Source organism: Miscanthus floridulus, chromosome 3 (assembly GCF_019320115.1).
Source record: "Miscanthus floridulus cultivar M001 chromosome 3, ASM1932011v1, whole genome shotgun sequence".
In the NCBI taxonomy this organism is placed as follows: Eukaryota; Viridiplantae; Streptophyta; class Magnoliopsida; order Poales; family Poaceae; genus Miscanthus; species Miscanthus floridulus.
Window position 1 is genome coordinate 119,362,834 of NC_089582.1, and position 15,528 is coordinate 119,378,361.

The window sequence follows — 15,528 nt, forward strand, 5'->3', positions numbered from 1 at the left end:
ACCGGCAGTCCCGGCGCGGTCGGGTGGCACCTCTTCTAGCTCATTAAGGACACCAGCCGGCTCTTCTCAACCGGTGAAAGGTGCCACTTTCGCAGTGCGTATACCACCACATCATAGCGCTGGGAAGGCCCCTGTAAGTGAGGACGATGATAACGACGACGATGACGACCCTCCAGGCTTCCACAGACAGCACCACCAGTGGGACCCTTGGTCGCAGGACAAGATCGGTAAGTCTCAGCTAGGTGGTGCCCCGTTTGGTACCCAAAGAGCCTCACAGGTAGTAACAAAGGTAGTTTCTTTAAATACGTAGGCTCCATGAACTAACGATCATAAATATTATAAGTAATCGTACATATCATATACTTGCAGGGTACGAGCTGTACGCACCGGCAAGACGACCACACCGACATTGGCTACACTCCCAATGTGTTGCCAACAAATCCGAAGAGACAGAGACGTCCGAGGGTTCCTTACGCTCCTAGATCTTAATTTGTCAGGTCGAACGAATATTATCGTCCGAAACTTGCAGGCTTAGTTGGTTATGTTATGTCGAACCAATAAAAATGTTATGTGGCAGCTTGTTAACTTGCGCACGGACTTCATTTATTTGCTTCATATTCGTTTCAATGCGTTGCGGCAGCACTGCCGGCGAGATTAACTAGCAACTAGTTCGGGAACCGTTAGTCTCGACGTATCTCGCCGCCGGTGGCCGACGTCTTGACCCCGATCCTCCCGAGCTTGATCATCGCCGCTACGAAATCGTCGAAGAAGATACCCTAGTTAGACGTGCAGTAGTCGACCGTGCTACGCGACCTCATGTCGGACTAGAGCATATGGTCGGAGCTCACCGACGAGGGGTCGAGGAAGCCGGGGTCTATGGTCGCGTCGCTGCCGATTCTCATCGACAGTAGCCGATCTTCTGTCTGTGTCCAGGTCCTGCCGCGCCATGCGCCGTGGCGCGTCAGTGCCGCACCAAGTTCGGTGGCGCGGGATACCCTGCCACGTCACCGGTCAGCAGTCCCGGTCGTCGCCACGTCATCCTCCTGCCGCGCCACCATGCATAGGATGGCAGAGGCGTTTCGTCGTGCCATGACAGTAGGCGCGGCCAAAAGTGTTAGTTTTGAAGAAGAAAAACAATGTTAGATGTAAAATTAGTTTAAAAAATATTAAAAATAAGAAAAAATTCTCGATCGCGTTCCCGGGCCCGATCGATCCTTCAGTACATACGCGCGCGCTGTGCGCGGCACTCTGGAAGGGCCAAGGGGATGTCCGTGGTGGATCAGTGGATGGCTGGTGGTTTCGGCTACTAGATCCAGAATGCTGCTAGTGCTACTGGACACTGATGTGAGCTGCCATGCACAAGATATTTGTAAGTGGCGCTTGGTGAGCTTTTGCCAAGCGAGCACGAACTGGTGCCGAGCACAGGTCGCTGCCGCGCGAACTTTTTCTTTGCCAAATAGCACCGTAGATACTTTTGCCGAGCACCAACTGGTAGATATTTTGCTGAGCCCGCGGGTGGCCTGGCCCGCCACCGGCGTCACTTCTTCTTCTTCTTGCTCCTTTTCTTCCTGCAATGCAGAGAGCACTGATGTACCATGCATATTGACGTAGCAGTCGTGAGGTAGATCTGTACCGGCAGCTTTTGCCGCCTCTTGGAGTCGTGATCGGCTCTGGTCTTCTGATAGCGGCAACTTCCTGCAGTCCCTCGCTGGAGTTCGGCAGTCGAGATCGGCTCTGCCGCTCTGGCCTGATGCGTGGATAATTAACAACGGCGAGCTGATCCATCGGTTTTCACGAGTCACTCGTCACACTGTTCTGATTTCTCAACCTGTCGTTGGCAGTCAAATACGGAGTACTAACACTTTTTCTACTATCAGGCCTGGTTTAGATTGTAAGTTTTTTCACTCTCTTCGTCATATCAAATCTTTGAACATATGTATGGAGTATTAAATGTAGATAAAAAAATAATTAATTATATAATTTGATTGTAAATTACGAGACGAATCTTTTGAGCCTAGTTAGGCCATGATTGAACAATAATTGTCAAATATAAACAAAAATGATACCGTACCAAATACTAATTCCTAACCCTAATCTAAACAAGGCCCTACTCCGCTACTTCATCCTGAACAATATCATCCATGTTACAGCTGCTGCTCACTCACAAATTCGGCGTGAACGTGAACGTGCGTGAAAGATTCTACTGGAGCCCTGTGTCCAAGTTTCAACGGGCTGCAGAGCTTTCAACGCATGCCCTGCTGGGCTTGTCCCCGGATCCCACCCGAAACATCGAAATGGCTGGATGACTGAATGATTGGCAAGCAACAAAACAGCTCCATCTTCGCTCAAGTCTGTCCATGCATCCAGTGACGGATCTAGAAAATACATTTAGGGAGGCTGAGAACTCATCTTCAACCTCTATCGTGAGCACTCCAGCACCTTCTTCCCTGTATTAATAGCTGAAAATTTCATAGGGGGCTAAGGGAGGCTCCAATGGAGCTGCCAGGGTAGGGGGGGGGGGGGGGGGGGGGAGGGGCTTGAGCCCCGGCAGCCCCCCTGGCAGATCCGCCCCTGCATGCATCCAGGTTTCTGTTTCTCCTCCACACTGTCACGCTCTCGTAGCTCACTAACAGGAGGGACATCAGTAGGGGCACGCCTGCCATGACGCCGCTTCTTCTGCTACTACACTTTGCTTCCTTAGCCAGATCCGCTGGCATTGGCGTTGTGTGCGAGCGCGGGACCTCCTGCATGGGTAGTCTCGTTCGACCCGATGTTGAAGGAGCTTGCCGCCACGCTCATCGTGAGCCGGCCAATGAGAGCAGCTGAGTGTCTGCCTGCTACGACAGCCCCTCAGGAGGTTGAAGCACCAGTGGCGGACACATGTTCCCCGACGACGGCTGCTCAGTGGATGACAGACTTGTCTCTAATCTCGCCAGTGCAGGGGCCGCTACAGCTCACGCCACCACGAGTGGGAGCACCTGGCGTCGCAGATGGTTGCACCACCCCTAGCGACGTGACGCCCACACCACGTGAAGCTGTCCGCACGTCTCGCACGGTTCACTGAGGAGGTGCAACTCAAGCGAATATCGCCATTAATCACCAGCCCACCAAGGCAGAAGGTGGCAACCACAAGGCAACCCCTGCCAAAACGGAGCAGACGGATTGCCGCTCAGCTGCTGGCGCACATTCCGACCTTCAAGCGGGGCGAGGTGCTCCTCATGCAGAGGATGGGCTTTGCACCGCCGGCAGCTCCAATCTCATCCGCGTCCAAGCGAGCATACGGCGACTTATTCGCAAGGAACTTGACGTCGAGCGAAGTGGAAGCACTGGACGTGCGGTTCCCGGCGACCAATGCTAGGACTGGTAGAAGACTCTTCTCGGATGACGGAGTAGGACCGCGCGGCCAGTAGCAGAGACGTCCAACTCCGTAGGTTACTGCGCTGCTCTTAGTTCGGTTGTTTACTTTTATGTAATATCGAAGTTCGAAACAATCTACTAGAAAGATCCAGTCACAACTGTAAGACCTCTTAAGACACTCATTAGAAGCGTGTCTATGGTTAAACTCTTCATCTTATTTATCATGGTACACAAATCTTTTAGGTATTCGAGAAAAAAAAGCTCACTGACAGGAACGGTGCTAGCCCTGTGACAAAAGAGCAGTGAGAATGTCCCTCTCCACCCGTTCCGCCGTTCCGATGGGGAAAAAAACAAGAAGAAGATGAAATGCCATGTGACCTGGAGCCCTGGACTTTTGCTTTCTGCCAACAGCTGCATCACCACCATGGCCATCAGGCCATGGCAGATGACCTGGCCCCCATCCGATTAGACCTCCCTATCGGTTTCCCCATTGGAAGGCTCCACCCTGCGCATTTTAAATGCAACACCGCCACACTTGTCTTGTCGCTTCGTCTTAATAATCTTATTATTGTTGGTTGGTGTTCGATCACAACCAAGGCCAGTTCATCAAAATCCAAACTTTAGCACTACGTAAAAAGAAGATTTTCCGTTACATCAAACTTGTGGTACATACATGGAGTACTAAATGTTGATGAAATTAAAAACTAATTATACAGTTTGGCTATACTTTGCGAGACGAACGTTTTGAACCTAATTAGTTAACGATTAGATGATTATTACCAAATACAAATAAAACGCTACCGTACGCTACAGTGCTACAGAGAATCAGGCGCCGATTCCGCAGGCAACTAAATGCGGCCCAACAACTCATACCGTTCCTGCTAAACCTGTTGTTCTTCTATACACACACAATTGACTGTGACCCTTATATATCACCTCCCCCCCCCCCAACCACACCCACACCCACACATCAGAATAAATAAACAAGCTAGATATATACATATGGGGTTGTATTATTGACGACCAAAAAACAGTCATAAAACCGATACGGATGAACAGTTGAACAAATAGATCATCGTCTTGCATAGTACAACTAACACCAGAAGAGGTTGTGGGCAAGACAGGAGGAGAGGAATAACTCCAACAACGGCCAGGCACAACAAACACCAAGTACCAAGCACGGCAATAAAACCAAATGGTGTACTCCAACAGTTGGGAGCTTTGTTTGTTTGGCACGCACCAAACAAAAGGACTCGATCCATCGAAGAAGAGCTCTTAGGAGGCCTGGTGTCACCATCGACACACTTGCTCAGTCACAGGTCAGGTCGGCCGCATATAGAATTATTTGCTCCCATTCAATTTCTGCAACTACCAAAATATGTACTCCTACAGTGCAAGCAACCATGCATCACACTATATGTAGTAGTATACAGCATGTTCGCTTGCTCGTAAACGATCGTAAATTTCCAGCCGGGAACAGTGTTTTTCTCTCACACCAAACCAGTCAGCAGTAAATAATCCACGATACGATACGGCCTCCCGAACAGGCTGATAATCACAGGGACGTTTAGTGGTATAGGGAAATACGGAGTGATGTGAAAGCCTTCGAATCAGTGGTCGGTCATGCATGTTAATTCATTTGTTTATCGCCTACTAACAACATGATGAGTAGTAAGTACTTGGCACGAAGGCAGATGATACCAACACTCTCTCTTGATTATTGTTTCACCGTTATGTCATGACAGCGACTCTGACGGCTATGCATATACGTATCTTTATTATCTTTATCTATCCATTTAATAGTTTCATACTGATCAACTACCGTAGATACCATGACGCGTGCATGTGTACGCGTATTTTATAGCTGCGAGAGTACATACTGCAAGGCAAGGCAACGTGTGGTTTGCTTTGATCTGCGGACAGCCTACCGAGAACTTGCCCAAAATTGACGACGACTTGGGGTGATGTATTGGTAGGTAGCCACCGGAAAACGACTTGTCGCTTGTAGTTTTATTTTCTTGTTTTTCTCTCTCTCCATGTGCTGCCTTGTACAGTTGTACTCCCTACTCACCTCCAATAGCTTTTGTTGGGTATCAACACTATATTATTATTAGGTTTTCCCCCGTTATCAAAACTACTATGTTATTATTTTTTAACTGCTCGTCCGTACGTATGTATAGTAGCCGTGGGTATATGAATACTAGAGTGTATCACTGATTTGGATCTGCTTAGTACTACGAGATTCGCCATTATTGTACTATCATCTTGGAGAATGATATACATATCTTATCAGAGGATCAATGTCATTACTGGAGGAGCCTCGAGTCCAATAAACACCGACTGTAAATGAACTAAGGCCTTAATTGAATGCGCATGTCCAAACCAGCACCAGCCAGTCCAAACCAGCACCAGCACCAACCAGCGAAAACCAGCACCAGCACCAATTCACCTTTTTCCAAACAGGAGTTTCATGAACAATTACTGTTATATATAGGAAACCCATCAATTCAGTGATGGTGGGGAGCTGCCGAATTGGTGCCTTCTATAATAATGGGGAACTAGACTCCCTATGGGCCCTTAGGGAATTGGTGCCTTCTATAACGAGGAACTAGACTAATCTAACCTCACATAATGGAATAGCCGAGGTATTAGGTTTACCGGAGTATGTGACCAGTACTACAAAGTCTCAACCGCGATAGGTCTACAACGGACGGTCCTCAATCGATACAGGCGGGACACTACGTCAAGACTCAAACTTGACATAGGCAAAGAGTCCGCCCGGTCTCAATTTAACATTATCATTAACAAGGTATTCACATGAGCCTTCAGCAAAACTAAAAAGAACATGGTAAAACCTATTCCTCGCGAACGATGAAACCACCATTCGACTTTTACTGAAGTCTAAGCATTACTAAGCATCAGAGATATCAACTTATTCATACTAACAGGGTAGAACTAAGGATACCTGAATATCAAAGTAATCATACAGCAACGGTATTCGATCAACTCCTAGTTACTTAATGCACATCTCAAGACTTAAAGTGTAATAAAGATTTGTAAATACTAAGAGAAGGGTTTATGCACCGGGGCTTGCTTGTGTTGTAGAGAAGGTTAGATTCCATAGATAGATCCAGAAGTGAGACTTTGGCACCAACACCACTGATGAATGAACCTTCTCTAAAACTTGATCAACACGAACCTTCACACTCTCGTATGCTACACGTAATAAATGATGCTTTGCTTAACATGATGGACTACATGCCATGATGCAGAATGAAAGACATATAAGTGCATTAACAGAAGTTAAACAAAGTTAAGTAAGTTGAGTATAACTTTCCTTCACCAAAGAACTAGGGTTTGTACTACAAAGCACTTTCAATTATTGAACTATTAAGTTGATTGGTTGTCATCACGAAAGGAACTACACTAACATGGACTAGCAAGAGATTAACATCTATCTTAAATCGTGATCATTATAAGAAACTAATAATTAAGACATACTAATTATTATATAAACAAGATGATTATGTGGTTATTAAGAAAGCAACACTTTTCACATTATAGAAGGCACCAATTCCCTAAGGGCAGTCCCAATGGTGCATTGATGATGGTTTCTATCCTCATTAAATGACTTGCCACGTAGGCAAAACGCTGATGTGGCAACACAATTAATGAAGAAAGAGAGCAAAAATCATAGAAATGGTTTCTTCGTGAAGAAACCAGGTCTACTCTTGACCCAATGCACTAAGAAACCATGAAATCGCCATTGGGGAGAAACCACCAGTTTCTAGGGAGCTCGTGTCGCACTCCCATTGGAGGAAAAGATAGAGTTGGGAGAGAGAAAGAGAAAATAGTTATTACTCATAGAAACCATGGGTTGGAAAGCAGTACTTTTTTGGTGCGATATCCTATGTTATAGAAACTACTAGTTTCTTTCATTGGGACTGCCCTAAGGGCCCATCACAAGTCCTTGTTTAATGCGGAACTAGACTAATCTAACCTCATAAAGACAGTCTGTCCCCATCCTAACAGCTAGCTCGATCAGGATAATCGATTGATTAGCAGTAGCCGGGGTGTTTGGTTTCTAGGACGCCTAAAATTCCTGTCGTATCGAATGTTTAGACATATGCATGGAGTATTAAATATAGACTAATTATGAAACTAATTGCATAACTTGTGACTAATTTACGAGACGAATCTTTTAAGCCTAATTAGTCAATGATTTGACAACGTAGCGCTACAGTAAATATATGCTAATGAAAGATTAATTAAACTTAAAAAATTCGTCTCGAAAATTAGCCTCTATCTATGTAATTAATTTTATAATTAATCTATATTTAATGCTCTTTATTAGTATCTAAATATTCGATGTGACGAGAATTAAAAACCAAACACCCAAAACGGCGGATCATGCCGCCCTGCCCCTCTAGGCTCTAGCTACTCCTACTAGCTAGCCCGGAGGATGCATCCATGTCGGCAGTTAATAAATGGGGATTGGCCACCTACCCCTGCCGCCATTGCTCCGCGCTATCACGCCCGTGCATTTAACCCGACCGATCTCCCCGTACGTCTGGTCCACACTCCACAGCGCCATGACCATGATGTGCTCGCTCACCTGTGCGTGGCCGTGTGCCAACTGCAGCTGATGCTGCCCATCCTGCCTGTGAAACAATAAAGCGTGTGAGGCAGTCCCAATGCTAGAAACTATACGTAGTTTCTATGCCTATTAATTTTCATAGACACTACATATAGAAACCATAGCCTCAATGGATAGTTTCTACGGAACAATTTTTTATCCAATCACATACATTCTCTTTACATTCTCCATCAATGACATTCCTTCGTGTCTTGGTTCTCGTGTAGACATAGTTTCTAACTTAGACCCGGTTTCTATGATTTTTGCTCTCTCTCTTCAATAACTACATTGCCACATCAGCAAAACGCTTAGGTGGTAGTACAATTAATGTCCATAGAAACTATGATGGTTTCTGCATTGGGAGTGCCCTGACAGTGTTGGCACTTGCATGAAAGGGTACTAGTATCTAAATGAGCCAATCGTTGCGCACCTATGCCTGTCCGTATTGTTACAGGTTATCGAAATCAGCCAATCGATTTGCAAAAAAAGAAGAAAGAAAATGTTATCGACAGTAAGATTTATGTTGTTTGATCGATTTCGCTTGGCAGGTAGCAGGTGCAAGAGAAGGAACATGACCGCGGCCACATTAACCGTATAAAACCTAGCGCAATGTTATGTTAGGCAGGCATTGGCGGTTTGCTTTCGGTGGAAAGTGATAGCGATTAGATGCTAGCGACGAAAGATAAGACGGGGGAGATATAAACAAAATCTCCAACTCTTTTTTTACCAAGGCACGTGTGTGTACTGTAGCCCGATGTTTTTGTTTATCAGTTTGGGCTGTGACGTGCGATCGAGCGAAAACTCACACTGAGAACCTGACAAAAAAAAGTGTCGCTTTACGGTACAGCAGTGTGTGGTTGGGAGCTAGTAAACTAAACTGCGCGGTAACTAAACAGCATGGTGACACTACTACGAGTAGATGCTTTACAAATTACAATGGCTATCCCTAGTGAGAAAAAAAAATTTAGCCGTCGTCCATGTACGGGGATCGTCATAGGTCAGGGTTTGGACCTTCGTACACGCTTCCAAATTACCCTGATGCCAAACAAAGCGATAATGATCTTTTTAACAAAGCATTGGCCTCGTCAGCATATGCGTGCCCATTCTTTCTTTCTGTGTAGCAATCCAATGAATCGTACGTTAACAGATATACATGAGATTAGATCGTAGCAGGCCAGTAACTAAGCAGCTAGCACTAAGTTTTTTATCAATATCAGCAGAACCTTGTTTTATCATTTATTATGGCCGCCGCCGCCACCGGCAGCGACGACCAAAGTTTTCCGAGCATGGCTGCAATTTCTGTGGACGCGTGGTGCGTTTTTGGGAAACCAGTACACTCGTACCGTCCTACGTCAGATGATGCTGTGTTATACGCAGTTACAAGTCACGGACGACGCTTTTGCCGCCAGACGCCACACCCGCACCGCGGCACCGGGCAGAAGCAACCACAGCCGGCGGAGTCGCGTCGCCCACCGCCGCAATCTCGCGCGAGAATGACGAAACAGCGGATCCAACACACGGTCCATGCCCGGCTCGTTGCCCGCAACCAACCAACCCAACCCAACCCAACCGAGTCACCGCTGCCAACGTCCGTCCGCGGTCCGCCGCCGATGGCATTCATGACGCCGAGCCGAGGGCACACAGCCGCGCGCACGGCACGAGCAAGTTGCGTTGCGCGGGATCCATCCAAACCCCGCTGCCTTTTTCCGCAGGCCACACACAGCAGGCCGTGCACGCCGGCTGCCGCCCGTCGCCACCCGCGCGCCCCCGCCCCCGCCCCCTCGCATCTCCGGGGGACGCGACGGCCGACGGGCCGGGCGGGCTCCTCTTACCTAACAAGCGCCATAAACTGCCTGCCTTCTACGCTTGGTTACTCCTCCATTACCAGCAGTGGTAAGCACCTTTTTATCGGTGAGGATAAGCAGCAGCGGCACGGAAAGACGAAGCGGGCGTCGCCGGCCGCCTTTTCTCTCTTCGAGGGCGACTCGAACAGTGTACGCTGCTGGCTGGCGGCTGCTGCCACTACCACAGTGCCACAGTGGTGCATACCGGTAGAAAGAGGCACACACCTATGACGACCTATCCTTTTTGTGCTGTGCGTCGTGTGTGTGATGCAAAAAAAAAAAAAAAGGCAGGTCAGATTGGAAAAGCGTGGTCTAACTCACGAGGCGCTTTATCGGGACTGCACGGTTAGGCGATGGTCACATGCTGGTGTAGTGGTTTGGTAGACGTGAGATCTGGCTTAGGCCTCAGCACATGGTCCAGCGTTTGTTGTTCCTGAGACCACACGGCCACACGAGCACTGAACCTAGCTAGCCCTCCTGGAAACGGGATTGTCAATTTTCAGAGACCTAGTAAGCAGCAAGTATTATTGCCCATGAACCATGATCAGTTGGTGATGGTAATTACAGAGAAAGAAAGAGGAGACAAAATGGAGCAACAAGAGAGAGCAGCAGGGAAGACCCAGGGCACAAATCCTCGCTTTTTTTTTCCTTATCTCTCTTTCACTCACTACTACGTATTTTCACCTAAGAAACTAACCAAATATCATCCAGGTGAGGTGACAAAACAAAACGAAGAAGGGGGGGGAGGTTACAAAGAGAGAAGAGAAGCGCTCTCATTTCATCTCGAGGCTTCTGAAGTCGAGCATGGCGGTCCTGAGCCCGAGGAAGTTGCTGCACTTGCAGTCGGCGCTCCTGGGAAGGCCCAGGCTGCAGCTGAAGCAGAGCCCGGCCTCCCGCTTCACCGGCTTCATCACCATGGCCTTCTCCTCCTGGCACGGCGCCGGCGGGCTGATGCAGAGGTCCAGGTTGAGGTCGGGGCACTTGAGCGGCTTCCCCTGGCCCCAGTCGCCGACGGGGTGGTTCTGATGATCGCGGCCGATCGCCGCCGCCGTCGCCGCCTTGTTGTGCTCCTCCAGCCGGAAGACGGCGCCCTTATTCTCGTCACGGTCACGGGCGGCCGCCGCTGCCGCCTCGAACGATATGGTTATGTTGGACGTGTGCTCGTTGATGGGCCGGTGCGTCACCGGGTCGATCCCCCTGCTCAGCAGCTTCCTCCGGATGTGCGTGTTCCAGTAGTTCTTGATCTCGTTGTCCGTCCTGCCCGGCAGCCTTCCAGCGATCAGGGACCATCTGTACCATACCGAACAGACACACAGTTTAGCAAATGAATGGTGTAAATGTTGCAGGCGGCGACGGCGAGGTATTGTATCGGAGAGGGAGGCCTACTTGTTGCCGAGGAGGCTGTGGAGCTTGATGATGAGCTCGTCCTCCTCTTCCGTGAAGTTGCCGCGCTTGAGGTCGGGCCGGAGGTAGTTGATCCACCGGAGGCGGCAGCTCTTGCCGCAGCGCAGCAGGCCGGCGGCCTTGGGCAGCGAGCGCCAGCACCCCTCGCCGTGCGCCTTGATGTACGCCACGAGGCGGTCGTCCTCCTCCTTGGTCCACGCGCCCTTGTTGGTGTGTGCCTTCTCGCAGCACGGCGACCTCCCCATGATGGAGGTGCTACGGGCGGCCACCGAACCACCGATGCTACCCTGGCTGCTTTCCTGGTCCTTTTGCCGCCGCCGCTTTCTTCCCCTCCTCGCCTCTTGGGTGGGTTGCGTTGCGGGAGTGGATGTTGGTTGCTGCTGCTGCGAGTGCGAGGTGCGAGCCAAGGCCCAAGCGGGGCTGGATTTTATAGGCACTTGACTGGATCGCGGGAGGTCTTCTAGAGGCCGGGCTGAGTTGGTGGCAAAAAGGTTAGGCCGCCGGCCGGTAGCGGTAGGCCTCCCTCTCCAAGCCACGAGTCATCACTGCCCAACTGGTTTACTACCAGTTTCATTCACAAAGCAAAGCACAAGGCCACAGGGGCGCGGACACAGCGCCACGGCCGTGGTCCGTGTAACGGAACCTCCGGCAGCGGCAGCGGCAGCGGCAGGTAGGTGTAAAGTGAGGTAAGCGACGCACGCGCCAACCGTGTGTGTGGGGTGTGGGTGCTGATGGATGGACATGCACGGATGGGGTACCGATGGATGCCTAACTCTCTCTCTCTACCACCACCACGCTGGGTTTAACAGCTAACTAACCGCACCGCCACCGCCCCTGTTCCTGATTTTGGTTACGGCGATGGATGGATTAGGTTCATCGCCCTTTTCCTGTCGCTGATGCCGATTTGCCAGGCCCTCCACCCCCACCCCACGTCCTCATTTTTTTTTTAATTTTAACACTTTTTAAAAACTAATTTTAAATCTAACACGGTCGGGTTTTTTTAAACTAACACTTTTGGACGCGCCTATTGCCCTGGCGCGGCTAAATGCCTGTGCCGCGCCATGCATGGTGGCGCGGCAGAGGGCTGACGTGGCGGCGACCGGAATCGCTGACCGCTGACGGGGCAGGACCTGCCGCGCCACCGATCTTGGCGCGGCACTGCCGCGCTCTGATCCGTGGCGCGACAGAGCCGAATAAATATCGCGAGCGAGCCCCCCGTCCGCACGCACCCCTGCCCGCCCGCCCGCCCGCGCCCGCGCCCGCCCCGCCTGGCCACTCCCGCCGCGCAGCGCCCACGCCGGCCGCGCCACGAATGCCGGCGTGTCAAGGCCGCCCGCTCCTAAGGTATCTCACTCTCGATTTCATGTTATTTTGATTATTATTGTTTTAGAATAATTGGTGATTTAGAATAATTAGTAATATAGGATAGTTATGGTTTTATGATTGTTATTGATTTATGATAGTTAGTGATTTAGGATAGTTAGGTTAGTGAATTTATTTGTGATTTACGTAGGTAGTTTTTAGGTTTGAGGATAGGATTTTGGGTTTAGGGATTGATTAGGTATTCATTATTTAGTTTATAGTTAGTTATTTAGTTATGGATTTTGGGTATAGATACTAGTTTACAAATGTTGGTACTTACTAGTGCGTGATACGTCGATTTTGATGGCTTCACGAAGTTTCGTCAAATGATTATATTCCTAGTGAACTTGTTTATGTTACTAGTGCGTGATATGTCGGTTAATTTTACTTTGAATATAAATATGTGCTTTCATATTACATAACAAGTAGTTCAAATTTTGCAATGCTACATAATATTAATTTGAATTTTGTTAATTTGAATACTCTAACGCTTTGTTTATCAATTTGTAACAGGATGTCCCCTCCCACGCAACACCCGTTGTACCTCATCTTGAGGTGGAGTACGACGACTAGCACCGAGCACACATCTTGAGTGACAACGACGCAGAGGTGGCCTTGCCTACTTTGAGGCTCCGCACGCACACCGGGGCGCACCAATGGGACGAGCGTTATGCGTCGTACATACGGCGTGCCGGCTTCCTTGAGCTTGTCCGTGTTGTCAACCACGGTCTTCCGCCCCTTGACCTAGCACTACTTACTGCAGCTGTAGACAGGTGCGAGTGCATTCTTTGCACGTAAACTTTCTTGTAACAAATTTGAGGCAACTAACAGTCATTCTATTCTTATAACAGGTGCATGTCTGAGACCCACACGTTCCACCTACCTTGTGGCGAGATGACCTTAACCATGCAGGACGTGAAGGCTATTTTTGGCCTTCGGTTGGGGGAACTTCCAGTGACAGGGATAGTTGACAACGATCACTGGAGGGAGCTGGTGGCTTAGTTTATTGGCTTTCTTCCACCGGACGACGAGGCTTCCAAGAAAAATAAGTGAGAAATTGAAGCCTATTTAATACTTGCATTGCTTTCCTGCAGCCATCGGGTCTCGTGTTCTTTGGTAAATTTTAGAAAAACTTCTGGTGTTTTGTCGTCCTAGATCACGGAGCGCTTTGATTACTTAGACCCACAAGCTGAGAAGGCTCAGATCGACAGGTTCGCTCGAGTGTGGCTCTGGCACTTTCTTGGTGCTTTCCTCTTCTCAGATGCCTCGGGCAACACCATTAGTTGGATCTTCCTTGACATACTACGTCAGCCGTGGGAGAACATAGCAGCGTACATCTGGGACAGCGCAGTCCTAGCATGGACGTATCGACAGCTATGCGTTGCCTACCGTCGTACCTCAGGGTATGCGAACCTTGGAGGTTGCTCGTACCTACTCCAGGTTTGGTGTTGGGAACGATGGCCCGTTGGAAGGCCACTTAGTACTGGTTTACCGGTAAGTATTTCGGTTCATTATATTCTTCGATATGGTTATATATGATGAGTTTATTAATGGCTAATTCATTATCGTGTTCTATGCAGCAATGGAACAGGCAGGATACACTCCCTATAACTCTGTTTATCTAGACAGAATTAGAGTTAGTTAGAGGGAATGCGAGGCGCAAGTACAGAGAGTACACGGACGGTCTCAACGTCCTGATACAGCACCAGGTTACGCTCTCTTTACTATCATACCTATGTCTTGTTCGATCTACACTATATTACAACCTAACTCAATTACGAAATTTTAGGTGCATTGGTGTCCTTGGGATGCTCTGGAGCACCAGTACTATCTCAGTCCTGTCACTAGGGACGAGTCAGACGAGTATTGCTGCGACGTCCCTCTTATTTTCTTCCATGTGGTCGAGATTCACTTGTCCATCAGGGTCTGCGGACAATTTGAAAGAATGATAGGTTGTCCACCATCGCTTTACTCCACCAACCAAGGATTGCACGGGTGTGTTATCGATTAATAACAAAACTACAATTCAGAGGTGTGTATGGTACAACTAACATCGTTTTGTTGCAGGTATGACCGTAGAAAGAGATACAAGACCAAGGATTGGCGCGTGACACATAGCGCGCACATCCATTTGTGACAGAACAGGGTACGACAGTCGGTCCATGCGGGTCCTCCACACGACTAGCACACCTTCAACGAGTACCTACGATGGCTTCATAGGTCTACGAGGACACATATCAAGCCCCCATATACTGAGGAGGCGATTGACGAGGACTCGGAGGAAGATGTCATCGAAGATGTGTACGACGTTATCACTAAGGAGGACACACAGCTACAGAGAGCCCCGCTTCAAAGATACGTGGTAAGATACTTGAATGGTATAATTTGTTATCCTTTTGGTATTGAGTATGTATACTAAAACTGTCCAACCATATTTCTGTACCTAGGCGACACAATTGTCAAGGATGTCCAACGAAGCAGCATTTCGGCTTCACGAGTCTAGAGGGCAGGGGCCAGACGTTCTCGTGGCTTTTGTGGAGGTAAACATAAATTTATCCGTTTTGAAAATATTTCTTTAGTGTATATGCATTTGGGAAATGCACTAACTTTAATATCTATTTATGCAGAAGGTGAAGAAGAGTTGCAGTAAGCTAGCTCAGAAGCTGAGCTGCATGGACACTCCTTATGAGGAACTGCCACTCCCGGCGCGGTCGGGTGGCACGTCTTCAGTCTTTTTGAGGACAGCAGCCGGCTCTTCTCAGCCGATGACAGGTGCCACTTTCACGATGCGTACACCACCATATCATAGCGCTGGGAAGGACCCTGCAACCGAGGACGACGATGACGACGACGACCCCCCGGGCTTCCGCAGACAGCACGACCAATAGGACGATTGGACGCAGGATGAGATCGCAATGTCTCAGC

At 48.8% G+C, this 15,528-nt stretch overlaps 1 protein-coding gene across 1 annotated transcript; it reads right to left on the reverse strand.

Annotated features, from left to right (window-relative positions):
- Positions 1-10,334: 10,334 nt before the first annotated feature.
- On the reverse strand, positions 10,335-11,642 carry LOC136546661 (MYB31 transcription factor31-like). The gene is made up of 2 exons (XM_066538626.1): positions 11,224-11,642; positions 10,335-11,127 (listed from the first exon to the last, which is right to left on the reverse strand). Exons 1-2 carry the CDS (start codon positions 11,484-11,486, stop codon positions 10,611-10,613), a joined length of 780 nt encoding a protein of 259 aa, XP_066394723.1. The 5' UTR covers positions 11,487-11,642; the 3' UTR covers positions 10,335-10,610.
- Between the last annotated feature and the right edge of the window lie 3,886 nt (positions 11,643-15,528).